The sequence below is a fragment of the Planococcus citri genome, chromosome 3, assembly GCF_950023065.1.
Source record: "Planococcus citri chromosome 3, ihPlaCitr1.1, whole genome shotgun sequence".
Classification (NCBI taxonomy): domain Eukaryota; kingdom Metazoa; phylum Arthropoda; class Insecta; order Hemiptera; family Pseudococcidae; genus Planococcus; species Planococcus citri.
The window spans coordinates 69250892-69274221 of NC_088679.1; the positions used below are offsets into that span (position 1 = coordinate 69250892).

Sequence of the window (23330 nt, forward strand, 5' to 3'; positions counted from 1 at the left end):
ATTCAATTTTTTAGGTTCCTGCTTTTGTTTAAAACGGCGGCGAAAGTTTTTCAATATGTTTCACTCTTGAAATTATAGCACGAAAAATGGTATTTCTCGTTAATTCGTTACAAATTGGGGGGAGAGTTGGATCCCACCTTATCTTGGCAGCCTCACATCGATTACATTACCGCCAAATCTATGAAATATGTTCCTTTGCTTCTGAACATATGTAAAAACACAATTGGTTACTCAAACAAAGCCAGGCGAATTATGTGGTTCGGTACAGTTATTGCCACCCTCAAGTACTGCTCATCTCTATTCTACCACAGACTTTACCTCCATGACAACCAGCTGACTTTGCAAAGAATACATATGAAAAATGGCCATTATCATCACAAGACTCTATCGAACCAGCAGCGTCAAAGTGGCTGGAGTTATAGCTGGTATTCCACTTCTTCATTTACACATAGCTGAGCTCAGTGTATTTTGGCTTCTTAAAAATGGCTTCCCTGTGTATAATTTCTGCCACTTCCCTATAGTGAAGTGGCCCAGTGGTAAAGGCTCTACGTTACATTCTACTCTTAATGCTTGTACACAGAACTCCTAGCAAAATATCTGGAATAATGTTGAATGCAGTCAGTGGACTCATCATATAATTTCAAATGTAACCAAAGCTGTTCCACTTTCGGAAATCGACTTCTACCTGGGACAGGCCCTTAGTGGCCATGGAATGTTTTGTTATCTCCTCCATAAGTTTGGCCGATCAACTCATCCATATTGCGAATGCGGTGAATTGGAAAAACCTGAACACATTTTTCAAACCTGTCCCCTTCATGCTGAAGACCGCCTGTACCTTCCAATTAACGTTTTGGATGAAAACCATCTAAAATACCTTCGCCAAATTGTAAAGAAAATGTGGAAAGCTGAAAGCTCTCGACAAAGAGGCCCAACATCTCAAATAAACCGATTATAACATTCGACTTGTTATCTACATACATCATGACACTTAACTGCTACTCATCATTCTGAACCTGTTACTGAGATATCAAACTCATCATTCTATCTTGATTAAGTATCTATATATATTAAAAGATCTTTGAAAAAAACATACTTCTAATCGCCCAGCCTCTCCCAATGAACCTTTTTTCGTGATTTTTTTTTTAATCGATTCCTTTTTCCCTGTAGATATGTCAAATAATATTTTGGAAAAAAAACTTTGAAATTCAATGTCCAAAAAATCAAAAAAACGATATAAAAATAGCGTTTCAACTGAACGCGTTGTTACATTGCTTCGTTGTGGGCGGAGCTACTACACCAACTGGTTTCTTTTCAGGGTTGTATATGTAAGGAACGAGCATGGCTAGAACGCCAGGGTTGCCAGATGCGGGGATGTCTCCCCCGTAGAGAGATTTTTCGCTTCGCAGAAATCGTTTGGAGTTTTTTTTAGGGATTTTGAATTTTTGAATTTTCAGGAGAAATATTTTCATTTATTTTGTTTGCGGGGGTAGAAGGCGAGTAGTCCGAGCTGACGAGCTGTGATGGTTTGTAAATGCGCCATATTTACCGAGGCGCGAGCTGAGGGTTGGGGCTGCGGAGCAGCTCAGTAGTATTTTAATTTATTTTTTAAAAACTGGGATGTAGTGTCTGTTAAAATAATGAGGAGAGGAGGTTCTGCACTTGAGATCATTTTTGGGTTGGAATTTTTTTAACAGCACAATTGGAAATGTTTAGTGGAACATTGTCCGTAAAAAAGTCAAAAGTAAAGATAGGGGAAGTGTTCAATACAGTATAGCCAGAGTTTTCTCAATGGGGAGGGGGGGGGGGGCAAAAACAGATTTTTAGGCATGAAAAATTGAAATTAGAAGTAATTTTATGAAAACCCTTCGTAATGTATAAAAATTTAATGGAAATGAAGGTGCAATTACTGCTCAAGTGAAGTGACGGCGGAAATTTTTTTGAAAGAAGTGGGTCCAAAAAACGAAAAAAACGGTTCATTATCGCATGCAATATTTTTAATTTTCACTCGCGGGGGGGGGGGGGGTAATGGCTCAAGTCACGTCCCTCCCTTAGTTACGCCACCACTGGTAGGTTTCTATACTTGGGATATAGACGCAAGTTTTTTGAGGGGAAAAATGCCGTTAATTCATTTTAGAAATTAATACTTAGAAATATATTGTTCAAACTTGTTTTTTTTCTTGAAAACTTTGGATTTTTAAACATGGTACTTTAGAACCAGAGTAGAATTTGCTATTGACACATTTTAACTGATTTGCATATAGGAGCAGGGGCATGAGTTGAGTTGTCAAAAAAGCGAGCCCCGAAGGGGCGAGAGGCCTGAGCGGAGCGAGGGCCAGGGCGAGCAGCACGAGCGAAGCGAGTGCGCGAGTAGGGGGTTATATGTATATTATAAATCCCCTAAAAAAAAAAAAAAAATACTTACGTATACTTACATGTTTAACGGACTTCCAAAAATATCATTATTTTCACTCATGATACGTACCTAGGTAACTGGTAGGTAATTAGATTTTTTTCATCAATTTTTTTGTAAGTCTCGTGCTATTTTTGAAATTTGAAGACCCCGAAGTATCTTCAATTTTCCACTTTGTGCTACTTTTTTTTTGAAACCTCACATGGGTGTCAAATGTCCATGCTATGATCTGGTGAAAAAAGAGCTAAATTGACGGCTGAGTATTCGAGGGGTTTACTTGGTATTTGTCAGAGTTTTTATTTTCTAAATCAGATTACAAAATTATCGTATGTATTTGTATGCATTTCTATAATAAGTGAATCCAAACCTATCCTAATGGGTACCTATGTTGGTATAGATCCCAGTTACATATATGTATTTAAAAGCCAAAAATAATTTATTCAATAATGAATAATTCTTTTGAAGATACCTACGTAGGTAATAGGTACTAAGTATGCATAAGCTGCGCAGATATATAAAGTTTCATTATAGGTAGGTAGGTAGGTAGGTAGGTAGGTAGGTAGGTAGGTAGGTAGGTAGGTAGGTAGGTAGGTACAAGTATCAACCTATGCTTACTTTTGTAAAATAATGCAACTAATATCTAACTACATACCAGTTAGGTAGTTGAAGTATATAATGTATAATACCTATGTACTATCCTCATAATTCAACTTATTTACATTTACATATTATATAGCAAAACGTATCACTTAAAAGGACAATTTACATCATCGTATCATCGGGATTACAATCATCTTCATCATTTCGCCGACAGGCGACAACGCTTATCCAACGGATTTTTCTGACAAAAGCAGTATAATGAATCTTTATTTGATTCTTCTTGGCAATAACAAAATGGGTCGTCACAGTCTTCATCTTTAGACTCCGTTTTTTCATCAGCAGAACAAAATGGTACCAATATCATTATCATTATCACTCCAACAAAGAATACAGTCTGCGTTTTCATTTTACTAAAAAGCTCAATGTTGAAAAACAGAAAAACAAAAGGTCCATTTCCTCAGAACGACCACTTTCAGATAGGGGAGGGGGTGAAAGTAGTGTCAATCGTTTGTGCTTCGTTTGTGTTCTTTTGTGCACTTACTCTTTTTTTTGTGCTCCCCCCTCCCCTCAGTTAAAAAAAAAAACATTTTGGTCGTTCTGGGGAAATGAAAATCGATGAAAATCGACTACTTCGCATTAGAGGGATGAAAGTGGTGTCAATCGTTTGTGCTCTTTTATGCACGTACTCATTTTTTTGGTGCTCCCTCCTTTCATCAGTTTTTGAAAAATAATTTCGGTCAGCCTGGGGAAATGAAAATCGACCACTTTGCGTTAGAGGGGTAAAAATGGTGTCAATCGTTTGTGCTTTGTTTGTGCTCTTTTTTTTATGCCCCCTCCCCTCAATTTTCGAAAAACCGTTTTGGATCGATTACGCGGTGTATAGTCCAGTAAAATTAATAGCATCGAATAGGGAAAATCGAGGTGACAAGCTGATTTTTGGTCTACTGGTCCATTTCGATGTCCTAAAAATGAATCCGAGGAGTCCTCTACTGTCCCGGGTGAGTTTCTCCCCCCACCCCAAATTGTGAGTACGTGCACAAAAGAGCACAAACGAAGCACAAACGATTGACACCATTTTCGCCCCCCTAACGCAAAGTGGTCGATTTTCGTTTCCCCAGGACGACCAAACCGATTTTTCAAAAATTGAGGGGAGAGGGGAGCACAAAAAAAGAGTACGTGCACAAAAGAGCACAAACGATTGACACCACTTTTTCACCCCTCTAATGCAAAGTGGTCGATTTTCATCGATTTTCATTTCCCCAGGACGACCAAACCGATTTTTCAAAAATTGAGGGGAGAGGGGAGCACAAAAAAAGAGTAAGTGCACAAAAGAACACAAATGAAGCACAAACGATTGACACCATTCTTAAAAGTTTGAACAAAAACACTTTTCAAGCACAATTATGAATAATTTGAGAAACAGAAAAAACCAAATTAGCCCGAGCGAAGCGAGGGCAAAAGCTTTTTTAAAAAATAAGCATTTTGAAAATATATTGGTGATTTTGTCAGCAAAGTAATGATTTTTCCGACAAATTCCGACGTCATGGAGGAGTCGACTTGGACGACTGAGGCGATAATACAGGACGACTTGGACGACTGGATTTTGAGGGGGCACGCCCCTTCGCCTCCCCTCGCTACGTTACTGCGTTCAGGCTCAGTTTTTTCATCAGCAGATAAAAATGGTACCCAATAATTTATCATGATCACTATCACTCCGGCAAAGGATATAATTTTGCGTTTTGATTTTACTAGAAAGCTCGACGTTGAAAATCAGAAAAACAAAAAATAGAATCAATATACGACGTTTTCTTACACGTTGATTTAGTTCTTACAGCTGTAGACTACTTTTCTTTAGACGTACCTAAGGTATATATGTGTACTTACTTGGCATTGTTGAAGCAGAATGATCCGTCCCTTAGGTATAAGTATAACACACAAACTGAATAAATTTTTTTAAACAGACGGATGTTAAGCCCTTTTTATTATCATGTCGCAAAAAGTAACGAAGTAGGTACTGATTACGACAGTACATTTTTCACCCAAGTTGCTGATAATAAATTTGTGATTTTTTTCATTTTCAGGTACCTACCTACCTACCTACCTACCTACCTACCTAATAAAAAGTAAGTAAAGTAAAAACGAAATAAATTTATTTTTACTTAAAATTCGTACATGTGCAGGTTTTCTTAATACCTACCGATAAGGAGAAAAATACGTCAAAAAATCCGAGCTATTTGAATGATAACATTGTGAGCTATAGTGCTAAAAAAGTCATTTAGAAAAAGGACAATTGCTGACATGTGCTGAAAATATAACGCAACAGCTCATTACATTGTAGGATAATATTTTTTACCTTGAAATAAAAGGCGAATTTTACGAAAGTCGTAAATGAACGACATTTTTACAGGGAAAATATTTTTCACGGTCACTTATCGTTTTCAAAAATTACACAGAAAGTGAAAATTTTTGGATATTTACCTACGTAATATTTGAGCTACCCAGCCCATGCTATAGGCAAAGTTTCGTTCTAATCAGAAGATATAACTTCTGATCATTCTCTAATTAGCCGGTAGAACTGATTTGAAAAAGGGTAGGTATCCATCCGCCACAGTCATTCTGCAGAAGAAAGCAAACCACGGGTCTGTGACAGGACTTTGCTGGAAAGACCATTAGTCGAACTTGAATAATTGGAAACTGAGTCTTCGTCCTCGAAAAATGAATGAACTAAAACCGTATTTTAAAAACAAAAAATATGATTAGTGAAAATGTATCAAGATGAAAACTGCCTTTACACGAAATTTCAATTTCTTCAAAAAAACAAGTGAAAAAAAATCTTAACTAAATTCTTGGTGATTCAAATCAATTCTTCAGTTTTTGGTGAATTTTTGAATACTAAAATATTTATTGCAAAACGCTAAAAATGACCAAAGTAGGTGACGTGAACATTTTGTAATCTCACGAGTAATTATACATGTGTTTATATACCAGTGCAATAAGAAAACATTTTATTCTCTTTATTCTATCCAAGCTATAATTGTTGCATAAATTGTAACCTATTCATTTTATTATTTTCTTTTCTTTTCTTTCCAATGTTTTCAATGTTCACGTAATAAAATGTTGTTTATATTGTCGAATTTATAAGGTCTTTCCCCTCGGGATTTTCTCCTAGTATTTATCTGTATTTATCATCGCATTTTATATTATCAATATGTTAAGTTGTCTAGTTGCTTATAACCCCCCCCCCCCTGTAAAAGTGATTGTTCAGCAAATATTCGTATAACAGCACAGAACCAAATTCGCAGCTACCTCAGTTAATTACAGCGCTATCTGGAGAGCTTCCAGTGTGCTGGAGAAAAAACTAATTTCTGTTGGAGGCTCCAAATCGTCTCGAAAATGGTCGCGATCGATTCAGAGTGTCGATTTTAAGGTATAGGCGAAGTTTTAGACAATTTTCTCCAAAAATACGCGATACTGGAATTTTAAAGAAGTATGGAGTATCTATTCAACTTGTAAAAAAATACACTCGTGAACTCGTCGCCTCGAATTCGCGATTTAACGTCTTTAATCGATTGAGAATATCGAACTTATAGTGGGATTAAAATTTCACCTATCCAAGTTGATTACAGCGTCTTGTGGAGTGATTCCAGGGTGCTGGAGAAAAAACCAATTTCTGCTAGAGGCTCCAGATCGTCTCGAAAATGGTCGCAACCGATTCGGGAGGTCGACTTTAGTATCCAAACCACACTTTAGCGAGTTTAATCTCGTGGTTCATCACTTTTTTGAAAAGCTTGTAAGTAAATAGCCAATATAGGCAATTTCAGCAATTTTCAAAAATTCGCCAAAATTCGATAAATCAATTTCGGCAGCTAGAAATTGGTTTCTGAGGTGTGGGTGGCATAAGCTTTCAGTGAGCTAAATTTTAGCCTAATCGAAGGTGACGAGTTGATGAGGTTCTCTTGTCAGGTATACAAATGAACCACAGCATTGGACGTATGTAATTTAAAGTTTTCGAATTCAATCGTGTTTTTTTTTCAATTCTTACCTACAATTGGTGCTTCAAAAGTATGAAGTATACAATAGCATTGTTAATTTTTAAAAAAGTGTTCAAAAGAATTTATAAAAATCAATTTTATTTAAAAAGTGTCGCCATATCGATTCGAAGCTCGATTATTTTTTTTAAAAAATAGTTTTAAAATAGTAGAAATTGATCAATGTTGACTTTATAAAATGAGTAAAATCGACGACTGAATAATTGACTGATTCATTTTCAAAAAGAATTTTCTCGACTCTATCATTTTCTTCATAAACTTTTCAAATCATTTAAAATATGTGAAAATTTACATAAACAGAGATAAACATTCTGTTTAAATCTACTTTCGACCTGTTAAATACAAAAATTTGCCTTTTCAGCAAACTCTATCCAGCCATACTTCTCGAGTTTGACTTTTGACCAATATATTGCATGAAATATTATCTACCTCATATTTTTGAAACATCTTCCGGGAAAATTTCAAATAAAACTAAGCTAACGTTGAAATCATCCATGAACACGTGTAAATATTAAGTACACGGGAAAAAATGAGTCATATCGCCTGTTGTTTATTAGAAATCAGGTGCATTGCGCGATTAATTAGACTATTTGTATCCAATGCAGATGTTTTCTCCAAGAAATAACGCAATTATTTGTTTAAAAAAAAATATCGATTTTGTTTCCTTATCAAATAATAAAAATTTACACCAACAATACATACTCAGAAAAATTACAACGACTCATAAATTATGATTACAATTCACCTACTATATAAGCTCGATGATTAGTTCATTCTCCCATTATTGTCGTTTTTTTCGTTCTGAAGTCAAAGGTAAGCAATGAACTAACACATCAATTTAACGAATTTCTATAATTTAATTTTCAACTTTGTTTCTCTCAGAATGCAAATTAACGTGGAGTACATTTTTTTTTTTTTTTACTAACAAGTAGTTTTAACACAGAGGTAAATGTACTAGCTTTTTCCACTAAAAATCATGAGATTTTGGATGGGGGGGGGGTGTGTGGAAATCCAACAATTTCAAAGCGAATATTAATTGACTAATTTGGAAATTCAAACCTGAAAGTGATGTGAGTGATCATTTTCAACAGATTGTTTTTAGCTTTCAAATCAATGTGGAAGGATAAAAAAATGTAGTAATACGTTCAATTATCTTTCTACAAAAATATTTTTGAATTTTATGCATTTTCTGGGATTTACAAATTAGGTAGGTATATTCAAAAATTAACTTTTGAACTGCCTAGAACTTCTGGAATTTCGCAGTAACCATTTGAAGCAATAGAGAAAATGTTTTATAACCAACGACCAACGTTATGAATTCTTAAGTTGGTTTTTGGCCACTCCAGAACGATCTGGAATCTATGGAGAAATTTGGAAACTGATTGAAGGTTCCAAAATCGTCGAATTGCGATGATTTTTGTGTGAAGTGATCAAGTAGACACACCTGACGAAATTCTGCCTATACTCGTTATAAAGATTCTTTGAAAAGTTGACTTTTTAAACACCGTTTTCTGGAAATTCGCAAATCGGTGATAAATTCACTTTTGAGCTAGCACTCCTGGAATTTTGCGATAACCACCTAAATCGATTGAGAGAATGCCCGTTCTAAAGAACAAATTTGATCCCTCCAATATGATTTGAAATTTCTGGAGAACATTGGAAAATCGTTGGAACTGCTGGAAGCTTCAGAATATCACAAGACTATAGTAGTTAGCTGCTGCTGAATTAAAGGCATTAATCTCAATGGTCTATTTCACTCAAAAAAATTTATATCTCACGAAAAAATTGGAGAAATTTTACTTGAAACACTTGAATTTTTTCTTTGGATTTTTTTACAATTTCCTTTTTCTATTCATTTTATAGTGATTTGGAAATTCGTATCATCATGAATTCGCTGAAGGTAATTTTGTCGTGCAGCTTGTTATTAGCTTCTGCATATGGTTCGCCGACATACGGGCGAGACGACCCTACATCAGAATGCAATGTGACGTTTCCAGTACTGAGAAGTGAGTATTCAATACACGTAGGTATGTACCTACTGTTTTAGTCTTTAATCGATTTAATGAGTACAATGATAAATTCAGAGCTGCTGGGTCTGGGAATGGATTTATGTGCTTTTTCGACATAGATTACTAGTAGGTAGTACCAAATTTCAATCATAAAACATGTTTTTTCAGATCTTCGTGAAGTATTTGCTGACAGCATGTTCTCCGGTAACAATAATATCATAGTTAGTCAACAGGAAAAAGTAAGTACTGTTTTTTTTTTGTTTACTCACTTTGTCAAATTTGAATTAATCTGTTGTATTGATAGATGTTTTCGTTTTACTTAACCTATATTTAACGCCTATAATATGTTCAAAGCTAAGGACAAGACACAAGACCTTGAAAATTACCATCTATAATAAAATAGATCCGGGTCTGATCTTTTATATGTACAAAGCAATCCACATTTTGGAATCTGAGATTCATTTTTCCTTCCATGATTAAACTGAATTTTATAGGTACCTATTTAATATATTTTATATTATTTTACAGTGTCATTTGAATTGCCGCCTTCAGAAAACTGGTATCGTAAGTATTGTCGAATCTCATAATTAGCATATTTTTTTCAAAACATTCCACCTACTCATCAGTTTTTCCTCTCCATCTAGTTTGACGAAAACAGTAATGTACGAAACGGATTAGAATTAGTCGACGAGATTAATGATGTACGAGTAGGAAGACAAGCAGCATCGGCAAAATACACCGATATACAGGGTGTTCCAGAATAACCTTTCACTTTTGTTTTATTAGTAGCTCTGAGAGAAAAATGGTTACGGAAATTTTTTTATAACCAAAATGAAGTAGAAATGTGCCGTTTTTAGACCATATATTTGAGTTTTCATTATAAATTAAGTTTTAAAAATTATTCCACCAAGATGTTTTCCATCATTTTTGACACAATCGACCAAACGTTTTTTAAAATTATTGAACACTTTGTTGAGCATTTCTCTTCTAATCAGTCTTGATTCACGAATAATATTATCTAGGAGCTGTTTCAGAGTCCTAGGATCATCTTGATATACTTTTGACTTGAGGTAACCCCATAAAAAAAAATCACATGCTGAAAAATCAGGGGATCGAGGTGGCCATGAAATTTCTGTGTTCAGCGAAATTATTCGATGACCAAAATGCTCACGCAATAAAGAAATCGTGTCCGTTGCGGAATGACAGGTAGCGCCATCCTGTTGGAACCAAGTAACTCTATACTTGTGTCTGCGTTTCAATTCAGGAATGAGAAACTCGTTTAACATTTTGCGATACCTCTCACCATTCACCGTTTCATCAAACACATACGGTCCCACTATACCGAATTTAGCCACGCCCATCCAAACAGTCAACTTAGCGGAGTGTAGAGGTTTCTCGTGTATTATCATCGGATTCTCTGTCGACCAGTAGCGCATATTTTGTTTATTCACATCACCGTTTAGATAAAAATGAGCTTCATCAGTAAAGAGTAACGAGTTCAATGGAATCTCACCAGTATCAATTCTTGTAAGCATATCCTCGGCAAATGATTTTCTTCTCACAAAATCAGTTTTTTGTAACTTTTGAATGATTAAAATCTTATATGGATGGAAACTGAGGTCTTCAGATAAAATTCGTTGCAGAGAAGTTGGTTTGATTTTTAAATTTAACGCTCGTTTACGTATTGAAGTGGTAGGGGTAGTCTGTACTGAATGCCTTACTCGGTCCGTTGTTTCTGGCGTTCTTACTGATCTTTTCCGACCTGTAGGCTTATTTTTACAAGCATGAGCGGTTTTCTCGAAGTTTTTTACCCATAATTTCACTGTTGGCCTCGATGGCACTTCACTTTTACCGGTAAGTTTAAAATGTTTGCGGAAGGCACGAATTGCACTAATGTAAGAGTCATTATTTTTGAAAAAGGCCTTTACAATAAAAGCGCGCTGCACAGCCGTCCACTTCTCCATGGTAAAAAATTAATACTGAAACATAATTCGGCATGTGTTGGCTACCTGGAACCGCTTTTACCATTCCCCTAACACCATTTGAACGCAGATCAGTGCTCACCAAAATGTGAAAGGTTATTCTGGAACACCCTGTATTAGTCCTTCAAATGTACAATATCATAGCATCAACCAAAAGTAGGTCCAGGTTTACAAATTTTATTCCGAAAAATTGATACCAAAAAACTTTTTTCACGTAACTACTCATTTTTTTCCCTCATTCGTAGCGATTGAAGATAAATGTCAAAAAGCTTACGAATTTACATACCGTTTCATGGAGTAAGTAGAAACGGAAATTCTTCGCTTTCTTAATTGAGATTTTTTCCAGTACTTGAGAGGTTATTAGAGTATAAATTTGTGCGCGTTTCAGGAGTTTTGCATTGGTGGGAACAGCAAAAGTGTTGGAGGGAATGCCCAGTTTAAAACTTAAAATTTACAACGCCATTGAAACTGGACAAGAAGTAGCCGGTGGTCTGAAGAAGATGTTAACGGAATACGAGCGAACCGCACAAACAAAACGTCTAGAATATTTATTCTAGTAAGATGATTACATTTAAACAATGTAATATTTGATAAATTTTCTACGAGGTTTAACTTGTTAGACATGCGATAAATACATATAAGTAGCTTGAATGACGTTAAATATGAGTTTTTTTGTTCATTATGGTACATCGACGATTCAATCAAATGTAAAATGATGGAAAAATCAATTAGTTGAACCCTTCAAAAGTCATGTCCGACGACTTTGAATAAATTAATAATCTAGGTACTGTCTTTGCAAGAGAACTTTTACTAAACCGTTAACTCTGATTCAGCCGAAATTCAGCACAATGAAAGAATCACGTCACCAATATCTTAAAAAAGATCTTTTGAGCTCTCACTTTCCGAATTTGAACGAAACCGAGCTTGATCGAAAGAGTACGTCGTAAAATCCCAGTAACCGAATTCCAGGTGCTATGAAGTTCATTTCTGCATTTTTGATTTTGAAAATTAAAAAAAGATGTAAGTATGAGAGGAGTAGGATTGCCCTCACCGCTTAGGTGATTATTCGCGTAATTTCCCCTTACGAGAAGCTTCTGTATATGTTTCTACTTTCTATAATAGAGTCTGCGCTTTATTCCATATACTGTAAGTAGGGTAACGTGATAAATTCTTCTAAACTTATACGTGCGCTCATAGGATCCCTAAATAACTGGAAGGATCCCCCTAAATATCGTATGATAATGCGATCAGATCATTCGTTCCTGCTGAATGATCTATTCTTTTGATGAAAATCTGCTAAGCACAAACTTGCTTTGGCGAGCCACGAACTTTACTTGGTCTCGTAACTCCGCGGTAACTTGTTCCTCGTCAAAACGATGATGTGTTAACTATATCGACACAATGAATATGTGAGCACAAATGGGGTTCTCCCCTGTTTGTACTTTTTTACGTTTTACCCACTCTCAGCGTGGTAATTAGTGTTTCTCTGAACGTTTTAATTAATTGTTATTAAATTCGGTTCTTTTGAATATACTTCGATTTTCCGGACATCGAAAGTATTTCTCATCTATACATCGAGCCTATAGATAGACGTTCCTACCTACACGTATAGTTTTGGTTAGTGTATCGGAAGAGGTAGGAAAAATGCATAGTGTCCAAGTAAGTGTAAGGTAATTAATTATATGTAGTTAGATCATAATTAATTGAGATGGATAAAATGAGTAATTGTACACCTAGTATTAGTGGCTGTATAGGAGATACTTATTTTATCTCAGACGAAAGACATAATTTCACCATGTTTTAGTTAGAGTAGGATCACAAAGATAGCACGTAATCATTTGAGCTAATACTCAAGTGGTTTCGTGTAGATTAAACTTTACTCGATGCGAGTATGCACTCGTATTGAATTACGTAATAATAGTCTTTAATTTACCCTTTTATTATTATGTATAGAACTCGTTCGGTATATCATTCAATAAACATATCGATTGGCATGAATATATGTTTTTATTTGGTGAAGAACTGGACAATGTGCATAATAGTGTATTGGTTAATGCTGAAGTCTCCTATCTGAGCTAGTCAGGGACAATAAGTAAGTATTCACTGCCTAGGGAATATTTCTTAGCCAACTTCAGGGATAGATCATGCTGATATCTACTATCTCACCGGATCATTACCAATCCCACTATATCAAGTATCAAGGGTAATTTTTTAACCCTTAAACACCCAAGCAAATCCTGAGATGTTATGAAAAAATGCTTTCAATTTCCTGAATAAGATCATCACAAGTATCACTCTTACTCACAGTTCACCCCTCAGCCCCTTGAAGGCACCTCGATAATGATAGACTTATTTATTTGATTATTGTCAAACATCGAGGAAGCAAAAAACCCGATTGGGTCAATCTTGGAACTGAATGATATCGTTTCATTAGATGTAATGAATGAGTGAAAGAATAATTTCAAAGAACACCTCACCCCTTTTTTTGGGGGGGGGGGACAAACATTGATAATAATTGGTATGAAATACAGGGACCTATGCTCCATTTTTGGATGAACATATTGATGGTTGAGCTTTCACAAAATGAAATCAAGAAAGGTGTGTGCATGGTGGACCAAAGCGTTTTTTTACAAATTTGATAAACTTGTTTCGGAAAAAACCCGAAAAAACAGAGCATGAATACGCAGAGTACATAATACGGAAATATTCTCAAGTAGGCTTGAAATGACAGAAACAAGAATTGAAAGGAACACAAATGCTCTTAACGGGACATAAGTAGTTCAGAAATCTACAATCCACCCATCAAATCTGTTTATCACACCGTGGATATTCTTTCTGGATATTTGTCACCAAATAGTTACATCTTACAAAGGTTAGCAGTACGATTGTTTTTCTGCAGAAATATCGAAATAGGTTTATCTATCACTTTGAAAAGCTTTACACAGTCAAATTGCAGCACTCCCTGGCATTTCATAATGTTGAAGCATTCATGAAGAGGTCACTATCCCTCCTCAATCATAGATAATGTAGTTCTACATCATGAAAATTGCATGAGCAAAAGTCGTTGTTTACAATCATGAGATTGTGTCTAGCTTATGACTACTGGATTCAGGGGATTTGAGATTCAGTAAAAAGCTTTCAACTGCTGTTCAACCATAACTCTGAACTTTTGAAAGTTTTGAGAAATTCCTGCTGAAGTCTATATTCTTTCTCGATATTTGTCAACAAATAGTTACATCCCTCAAAGGTTAGTGGTATGATTGTTTTTCTGCAGAAGTATCAAAATAGGCTTATCTACCACTTTGAAAAGCTTTACACTGTCAAATTGCGGCTGTCTCTGGCATTTCATTATGTTTAATGTTGAAGCATTCATGAAGAGGTCACTATCCCTCCTCAATCATAGATAATGTATGTAGTTCTATGAAAATTGCATGAGCAGACATTGTTGTTTCCAATCATGATATTTCATGATGTTGAACTACTCTAAGTATCTATGATCAAGGAGGGATAGTAACGTCTTCATGAATGCTTCAACATTATGAAATGCCAGAGACAGCTGCAATTTGACAGTGCAAAGCTTTTCAAAGTGGTAGATAAACCTATTTCAATATTTCTGCAGAAAAACAATCGTACTGCTAACCTTTGTGAGAGGTAACTATTTGGTGACAAATATTGAGAAGAATATTCACTGTGTGATAAACATATTCGATGGGTGGATTGTAGATTTTCTGAACTTATGTCCCGTTAAGAGCATTTGTGTTCCTTTCAATTCTTGTTTCTGTCATTTCAAGCCTACTTAAGAATATTTCCATATTATGTACTCTGCGTATTCATGCTCTGTTTTTTCAGGTTTTTTCCGAAACAAGTCTATCAAATATGTAAAAAAACGCTCTGGTCCACCATGTACACACCTTTCTTGATTTCATTTTGTGAAAGCTCAACCATCAATATGTTCATCCAAAAATGGAGCATAGGTCCCCGTATTTCATAACAACTTTTATCAATATTTGCCCCCCAAAAAGGGGTGAGGTGTTCTTTGGAATTATGCTTTCACTCATTCATTACATCTAATGAAACGATATCATTCAGTTCCAAAATTGACTCAATCGGGTTTTCTGCTTCCTCGATGTTTGACAATAATCAAATAAATAAGTCTATCATTATCGAGGTGCCTTCAAGGGGCTGAGGGGTGAACTGTGAGTAAGAGTGATACTTGTGATGATCTTATTCAGGAAATTGAAAGCATTTTTTCATAACATCTCAGGATTTGCTTGGGTGTTTAAGGGTTAAAGTTTTTCATAAACGAATTGCATTTAGTGAGTTTACCGGTACATGTTTAAATAGGTAGGTATAGGTATTTATTATCTATTGGTCATATTTGAGAGATCTTTCGGGAAAACTTCAAATAAAGCTGTATTTGTGCCATAACAAACTTTTTTCATGCCGATTGATGTCCCACTAATGATGTAAAATCATCTTTGAATGAGATAACGTCGAACTCACCATTAAACACATAAATACAGTATGACACAAAAGTAGTGCACGGTGGCTTTTATTTCCAAGTGGAAAGACCTAACGAGATGAATGAAGCTGCGTTGAGTAGGGAAAATTTCAGGCCCAAGCACAGGGTGCCCACAAATTGAAGAACCAGTGTGGTCAAACAATTCAAACAGGTTTTTATTGACGCAACGTATCTACACACTATGGCGACAAGAAACGTGATACAAATTTTTTGAAACCGGTTCATACCAGTTGACAAAAAATACCCAAAAATTATAGATAGAGAAAAAAGCAGGGTTGTGCCGTAGAATACACCATGTAGAATACATGGGCATTCTACGCGTAAAATAGCGTGTGTAGAATAGCCTGAAAAAAATGTAGAATGCGTAGAATACGTAGAATACGTGTAGAATAAACATGCAGATTATTTTTATTTTTTCGAAATACTTATCTTTTTTTCATTTTTTGCATCATTTAATTCAATGCTGGTATGTAAAAAAATGAAATGGTACCTAATAGTAACTAGTAAGGTTAAAAAAACAAATTTTCAGTTCGTACCTAAGTAAGTGTATTAATTTCTTTTCTCAAATTTTCAATCATAAATTAAAATTATAATTTATGTTATAATCAATTTATATAATTAAAAAGAAGAAAACCCAAATTCATATTTAAAATTTAATTTCCTGAACAAAAAAGTTGAACTTTCATTTTTCAAAAGTGCATTTTTGATAAATAAACAATTTTTTGGCTTTCAGATGGGTGATTTTGCTGCATTCTACGCATTCTACACGCATTCTACACATTCTACGCATTTTACGCATTCTACATCAAATTTTACGTATTCTACACCAAAATGTAGAATAGGCTATTCTACGCGTAGATGCCCAACCCTGGAAAAAAGCTTCAAACAAAAGTTGTAGAGAGTGAAAAACTACACAATTCTTTCTAATCACATTTTGAAACCAATTCATTCGTTCACATTTAACAACCAATTTTTGACAATCACCTAAAAATTTAAGATAGAGAAAAAAACTTGGAACAAAAGTTGTAGAGCGTGAAAAATTGAACCATTTTTGCTGATCAGATTTTGAAACTGGTTCATCAATTTGCTACTGGTTATCAAATTGTATGTAGATATTGAAAAAAGCTTGAAACAAAAGTTGTTATAGAATGTGAAAAAATACACATTTCTGTGTAATCACATTTTGAAACCGGTTCATTGGTTCGCATTTAGTAACCAGTTTTTGACAATCATCTAAAAATTAAAGATAGACAGAACCATGACAGAACACTTGAAACTTAATAAGCTTCCAATTTTTAGGTGATTGTCAAAAACATAGTTGCTAAATGCAAACCAATGAACCGGTTTCAAAATGTGATTGAACGGAATTGTTTAATTTTTCACGATCTACAACTTTTTTTTCAAGATTTTTTCTCTATCTACAATTTTTGGGTATTTTTTATTAACTGGTTGCAAATTAATGAACCGGTTTCAAAAAATTCATATCACGTTTTTGTCGCCTTGGTGTGTAGATTACATTGCGTCAATAAAAACCAGTTTGAATTGTTTGACCAAACCGGGTTTTCAATTTGTGGGCACCCTGTGCTTGGGCCTGAAATTTCCAAGGTCGCTTTAGAACACCCTTATTTTTCCCTACTCAGCACCGCTTCATTCATCTCGTTAGCTCTTTCCACTTGGAAATAAAAACCACCGAGCACTACTTTTGTGTCATACTGTATAATTATTCGAAATATATTTAGGTACACAGAAAAAATGAACCGTATCGTCTGCTAGATATTTTCCCCAAGAGATACGTACATAATTATGTATGTAAAGCAATTAATTGTTCAAAAAACTATGAATTAATTGTGTTTCCTTATTAAAGAATACAAAAAGATATCTACCTATCTACGTCAACAATACTGAGAGAAATAACAAAGAGTTATATTTTGATTACAATAATTCACCTAATATAAGCTCGTATTCGTTTCCAATTAGGCTATTGTTGTATTTTTCGTACTGAAGTTAATCTGCATCAAAGGTGAGCAACGTATTTCTATAATTTAATTTTCAACTTTGTTTTTCTGCATGCAACTTACAACTTACCCTAGGTACATTTTTTTTAAGTATTCAAGTTTGAAAAAAAGGATTCGTTGGTAAATTTTTACAAAAAAAAATGGAATTTTTTTGCAATACCTTACTAAAAAACAGGACTTTTTTGGAAATTTCAAAAAGGATTTTCTCACAAATTCATCAACAAGAAGAAGGACTTCTTTGACAATTTCCACAAAGAATCTTCTTTATGCAATTTTGAAAAAAAAAAATGCATTTTTGGCAATTTTGAAAAAAATTAGGAGTCTTGTCCTGAAAAACACTTTCGGCACATCAACAAGATTATGTAAAAATTTTGACGTAAAAATTCAATTTTTTCACTTTCTTCGTTTTTTGTCATCATTTTGGTTAAAGTTACCATTTTTACTTTGGACAAACGCGACCACATTAAGCGAATTTTACTGTACATTTGTAGTAAATGATTTTCGTAGATATTCTAACAAGGGAACCTTTTGAATTCGCAATTTGCGATTTGAATAAAATCAAGTTGAATAGAAACAGCAAGGTTCTAAAACCGCCGTAACCAAAATTTATAATACTTTAGTTCTTTTTAAAATTTTTGACAAATTTTTGAAAATCTCAAAAAAAAATTTCAAGAGATACGTATTTCTAAAAATGTTTATGAAATTCAATTTTTTTCGATCAAAGTGGACCGATACGAATAATCTTTCAATTGAAATTCTATACACATCAAAAATTACTTCATTTTGGGACATCTTAAGGCCTCCAAATCGCTCTGGAGGGGCGAATAATGAACTTGAGAGCGAATAACTTCGATCGGTAGACACAATTTTGGTCGTTTTCGTTTCAAATGGTTAATACTAAAATCCCAAGAGTGCTAGTTCAAAAGTGAATTTTTGACCAATTTAGTACCTAAAGATATAATTATGCTCTATTGTTTCAACACTCGAAAACAATCATTATTTGGCATTTTTAAGGCCTCCAGAGAGTTTTAAAAAAGTCTCTAGAAGTTTGAAATCGTTTTGGGGGGAGGGGCAGAAATTAAGTTTAGGACCTGTACCTACGATTGATGCTTATTAGGCACACTCTCGGCCCTGGAGAAAATTGAAAAATCGCTGGAACTGCTGGAAGCTCCAGAATATCCCAAAACTATAGTAGTTATACCTACGAAAAAGTTGGAAAATTGAACTTTAAGCACTCGAATTTTTAAATTTTCAAAAATTTCTCAAAAATGAACTGAATCATTTAAACTTTGGCTCAGGGAGTTTTAGGAAATGCTCTTCCGATCTAGATTGGTTTCATTCAAATCGGAGGATGCTAGTTCAAAAACTTACCTTTCAAGTAGAAAGCAAGTCTCTCTGGATTTTTTCACAATTTCCTTTTTCTACTTATATTCTTTTTGTAGTGATTTGGAAATTTGTATCATCATGGATTCGCTGAAGGTAATTTTGCTATGCAGCTTGTCATTAGCTTATGCATATGGTTCGCCGACAAACACGCGAGGAAACATTACTGCAGTCGTTAAAGAATGCGATGCGATGTTTCCTGTACAGAGAAGTGAGTACCTACCTATTGTTTCAGTTTTTAATCGATCAATTGATGCTGGACCTAGAAATGGATTTATGTTCTTTTTCTACCTAGATAGATAGTACCAAATTTCTATCATAAAACGTGTTTTTCAGATATTTTTGATGTAATGATTGACAGCGTACTCACAGGTGACAACATCACATTTAGCAAACAGGAAAAAGTAAGTACTGTTTTTTTACTCACTTTGTCAAATTCGAATATCGTGCAATTATTATGCGAAATACATGCCTCATTTCTTATGTTAAATGCACTCGGAATCTAACGATGAGATTAATTTTTCCATCCATGATCAAATTGAATTTTGTAGGTACCTAACTTATTTATGTTATTTTACAGTGTCTTCTGCATTGCATGTTTCAAAAAGATGGTATCGTAAGTATTCTCGAAACCTATAATTTAGCATAGGTACCTATTTTCAAAACATTCCATCTACACTCGCAGTTTTTTCCCCCATCTAGCTTGATGAAAACGATAACGTACATAACGGCTTACAATTCGTCGACAGGCTTGTCACAGTGGACATTGAATTGTTGAAATATAGCGATATATTAGTCTACCAAATGTACCACATCATGGCATCAACCAGAGGTAGGTGTAATATTTTGAAAATTTTTCATCCAATTTCACTCAAATGAAAAAATGATCAATCATAAACAATACCCTTTACACTCCACTAGTCCAGGAGATTTAAAAATTTTATTCTGAAAACCCGATACCAAAATTCTTTTTGCCATTGGCCATATGGGTAATACATATTTACCGCTTTTTTAAACATACGTTTATGACACGTTTTGTTTTAAAAAAGTCGACCAGGGGGTCAAATTTGAGTTAAAAAGTAAAACGACTCGAAAATTTGAATTCAACGTAGGTACTCGGAAACCTGAATTTCGACATATTACTTAGTCGACTTTTCAAAACAAATTTTGAATTTTAGCCCCCTTTTCGCCACATTTTACCCATCACAATACCTACATTATTATAACTTAATTTTTTCTTTCATTCGAAGCAATTGAAGATAAATGTGAAAAAACTTTCCAATTCGTGTACCGATTCATGGCGCAGTGAGTTGAAACGAAATTCTACGCTTTTGTAATCGAAATGTTTTTCAAGTGTTTGAGAAGTTACCAGAGTATTTTGTACACGTTTCAGAACCACTTTGATGCGCCAATATGCATACAGAATCTCGTTAGCAGGGCCGGGAATACCGGGCCATAAACTTAAAATTTACCAAGCAATCGAAACAGGACAAATAGCCGGTGGTCTGAAGAAGATATTCGAGGAATACTTTAAAACCGCACAAGATGAATCGAAAAATCAACTCTCGTGGATGTTTTCCTATCGTACGAGTAAACATCGATAAAATGTAATGATAATGATAGATATTTTAATCAAGGTTTAACTTGTTAGCCATGAAATAAATGAAAGCTTGAATTGAATTTTTTTTTCATTACTGTGCATCGTTTCAATCAAAATGTAAAATGATGGAAAAATCAATTAATTGAACCCCTCAAAAGTTATGTCCAACAGCTTTGAAAAAATTTTTAAGTACTCTACTATGTTTGGAAGAAAACGTTTACTAACCATAAACTTTCAAGCCGTTCTAAAGCTTCCAGCGATTTTTAAATTTTTCCCCAGAAATTTCAAATCGCTCTAAAAATGTCAAAAATGACTTCCATAATTTTTTTCACATTTTCAGGAATTGAGGTACCTACCTAAGTACATAGGTAAAAATTGGTCAAAAATTTACTTCAAAGCTGGAACTCCTGAAAACAACCGAGAGGATGCCAAATAAGAACCAACCAAAGTACCTTACCTATCAGTTCTAAAGTTGATTTTTGGCGTCTTCAGAGCGATTTAAAATCTTTGAAAGTTTGATTTTTTCAAATTTTTTAAAATTCATCTACATAGACAAATCGGTTAAAAATTCACTTTATCAGACTCACACTTTGGAATTTCAGAATAACCATCTGAAACGAACGAGAAGACACCAAGAGACTTTTAAAAAATTGCTGGAGACTCCAGAATGTCCCAAAACTAGAAGCAGTTGATGAGTGGGTCTTGAATTGACAAAATTATTCAGATTTCACTCTGCTCAAAAACATTCACATTTCATGAAAAATTTCAAAACCCAATAGATAAAACAGTTTCATTAAATTTTTTAAATTTTCAAAAAATTATCCAAAAATTTTAAAAATGAACTTTACAATGGAACCTCTTGAGGTGTCCGCCTCCGATTTGAACGGGACCGCGATTTTTGAAAAGAGCATGTTCTAAAACCCCCAAATCCAAATTTTCAGCTGCCCAAGTTTATTTTTCGATTTTTGGCGAATGTTTGAAAATCCAAAATTGACTATTTTGGTGATTTATGCTTTTTTTTTTTTAAAGTAAGTACTTGATCAGTAAAAATGTTCAAAATAAGTCCTAAAACTGATATTAACCCCCCAAATCCAAATTTCGCCATTTCCAGCCATTCTGGAGCCTCCAGCGCTATTTTTCAATTTCTCCAGAATTTTCAATTTGCTCCAGAAGGCGTGAATATGAAGTTGGGCAGCTAAAAATCGAGTTGTATGTTATACTCGACCTGTTTAACGAATTTATCAACATTTGAGCCGATTCTGGAGCGGACACCTCAAGAGTAGTTTTTTGACCAACATTTTTCATAGGTAATAAAAGAAATCCAAAAAAATCAAAATTTTACCGTTTGCGAGGAAATTTTCGAAATTTGCGCGAATCGCTGTATTTTGTCATTAATTAACCACACGAGAGCGGATTTCGCCATTTCCAGCCTTTCTTGGGCATCCCTTTAATTTTTGGATATTTTTATTATGAAAAAAGCTGGTCAAAAACCCCCTCTTGAGGTGTCCGCTCCAGAATCGGCTCAAATGTTGATAAATTCGTTAAACAGGTCGAGTATAACATACAACTCGATTTTTAGCTGTCCACTTCATATTCACGCCTTCTGGAGCGAATTCAAAATTCTGGAGAAATTGAAAAATAGCGCTGGAGGCTCCAGAATGGCTGGAAATGGCGAAATTTGGATTTGGGGGTTAATATCAGTTTTATGACTTATTTTGAACATTTTTACTGATCAAGTACCTACCTACTTTTTAAAAAAAAGCATAAATCACCAAAATAGTCAAATAAACTTGGGCAGCTGAAAATTTGGATTTGGGGGTTTTAGAACATGTTCTTTTCAAAAATTGCGGTCCCGTTCAAATCGGAGGCGGACACCTCAAGAGGTTCCCTTGTTAGATCTTGAAATTTTGATTACGGAGGACTTGTGACATGCGTTTTCGGTCTAGCTTGATTTTATTCAAATCAGAAGATGCATTTTAATCACTTTCTGAGGCTCACTTACGATACGAATATGGAAAAGTGCGCTTTTTTTGGTGAATTTAAGCTTAATTTTTTTTGGGGGAAATTTCGACGCTTCCAAACATGCATTTTTTTTTCTTACTCACATCAAAAATGATCCTCAAAATATTTACGATATGGTAGGCGAACCTCAAATTTTTCATTATTATACGTAGTTTTTTTTTTGAAAAAATTTCTCTCTCACCTCTCCAAAAAAAAAAAAAAAACTGTTCTACTCTCCCGTACCAAAATTATGCAACTTGACGTAAATTTTGATTCGCAGATTCGGCCAAAATTGGAGCTTTTTCGGAATAATAACCCGTCATTATTTTTTTACTTGACTATTCCTGCAATTTAACAGTTGTTTGTTGGAATTTCACACCAGAATTTAAAAATTGCAATTTTCCACGAAAAATGATCATTTTTCAGAGTGCAAATGAGACGATATTTTTAGTTAATTTCAATTGAAATTAATGAAAGTTTGTATCTCAACTGCTTTCAGCCTTTCAAATATGAAAATATTTCCAGCATGGTCTAATACTGTACTTTCAGGAAAGCTTTAAAATTTTTACCATTTCTGAGCAACAAGAAATTTTTCATCAATTCAAATTATATCATCCCATCGACAATATACCCTTCAAACACCTATTTTAAGAAGTTCATTTACAAAATGGACAAATGATAAAATAGAGATCACCTACGAACACCTCAGTATCATAATTATGCACAAAAATCACCACTCGTATCAGAAATTTATAAAAA

The 23330-nt window shown here is 34.5% G+C and overlaps 3 protein-coding genes across 3 annotated transcripts in view; 2 read left to right on the plus strand and 1 right to left on the minus strand.

Annotated features, from left to right (window-relative positions):
• Window positions 1-23330, minus strand: part of LOC135838591 (NADH-cytochrome b5 reductase-like) — a 280351-nt gene that overhangs the window by 44617 nt on the left and 212404 nt on the right. The gene's annotated exons all lie outside the window — the stretch shown is intronic.
• LOC135838555 (uncharacterized) lies at window positions 7718-11711 on the plus strand. Its single transcript, XM_065354232.1, has 8 exons — window positions 7718-7872; window positions 8923-9065; window positions 9237-9307; window positions 9597-9632; window positions 9713-9818; window positions 11171-11206; window positions 11296-11347; window positions 11439-11711. Exons 2-8 carry the CDS (start codon window positions 8945-8947, stop codon window positions 11605-11607), a joined length of 591 nt encoding a protein of 196 aa, XP_065210304.1. The 5' UTR covers window positions 7718-7872; window positions 8923-8944; the 3' UTR covers window positions 11608-11711.
• On the plus strand, window positions 17439-20650 carry LOC135838558 (uncharacterized). The gene is made up of 7 exons (XM_065354236.1): window positions 17439-17592; window positions 19030-19181; window positions 19307-19374; window positions 19551-19586; window positions 19673-19802; window positions 20221-20275; window positions 20364-20650. The coding sequence occupies exons 2-7, from the start codon at window positions 19052-19054 to the stop codon at window positions 20572-20574; spliced, it is 630 nt and encodes a 209-aa protein (XP_065210308.1). The 5' UTR covers window positions 17439-17592; window positions 19030-19051; the 3' UTR covers window positions 20575-20650.

Coding starts and splice junctions, on each gene's coding strand:
- LOC135838555 (XM_065354232.1), top strand. CDS start 8,945: ATGAATTCGCTGAAGGTAATTTTGTCGTGCAGCTTGTTATTAGCTTCT. Junction 9,633..9,712: donor GCCTTCAGAAAACTGGTATC/GTAAGTATTGTC, acceptor CTCTCCATCTAG/TTTGACGAAAACAGTAATGT. Junction 11,348..11,438: donor TTTACATACCGTTTCATGGA/GTAAGTAGAAAC, acceptor TGCGCGTTTCAG/GAGTTTTGCATTGGTGGGAA.
- LOC135838558 (XM_065354236.1), top strand. CDS start 19,052: ATGGATTCGCTGAAGGTAATTTTGCTATGCAGCTTGTCATTAGCTTAT. Junction 19,587..19,672: donor TGTTTCAAAAAGATGGTATC/GTAAGTATTCTC, acceptor TCCCCCATCTAG/CTTGATGAAAACGATAACGT. Junction 20,276..20,363: donor GTGTACCGATTCATGGCGCA/GTGAGTTGAAAC, acceptor TACACGTTTCAG/AACCACTTTGATGCGCCAAT.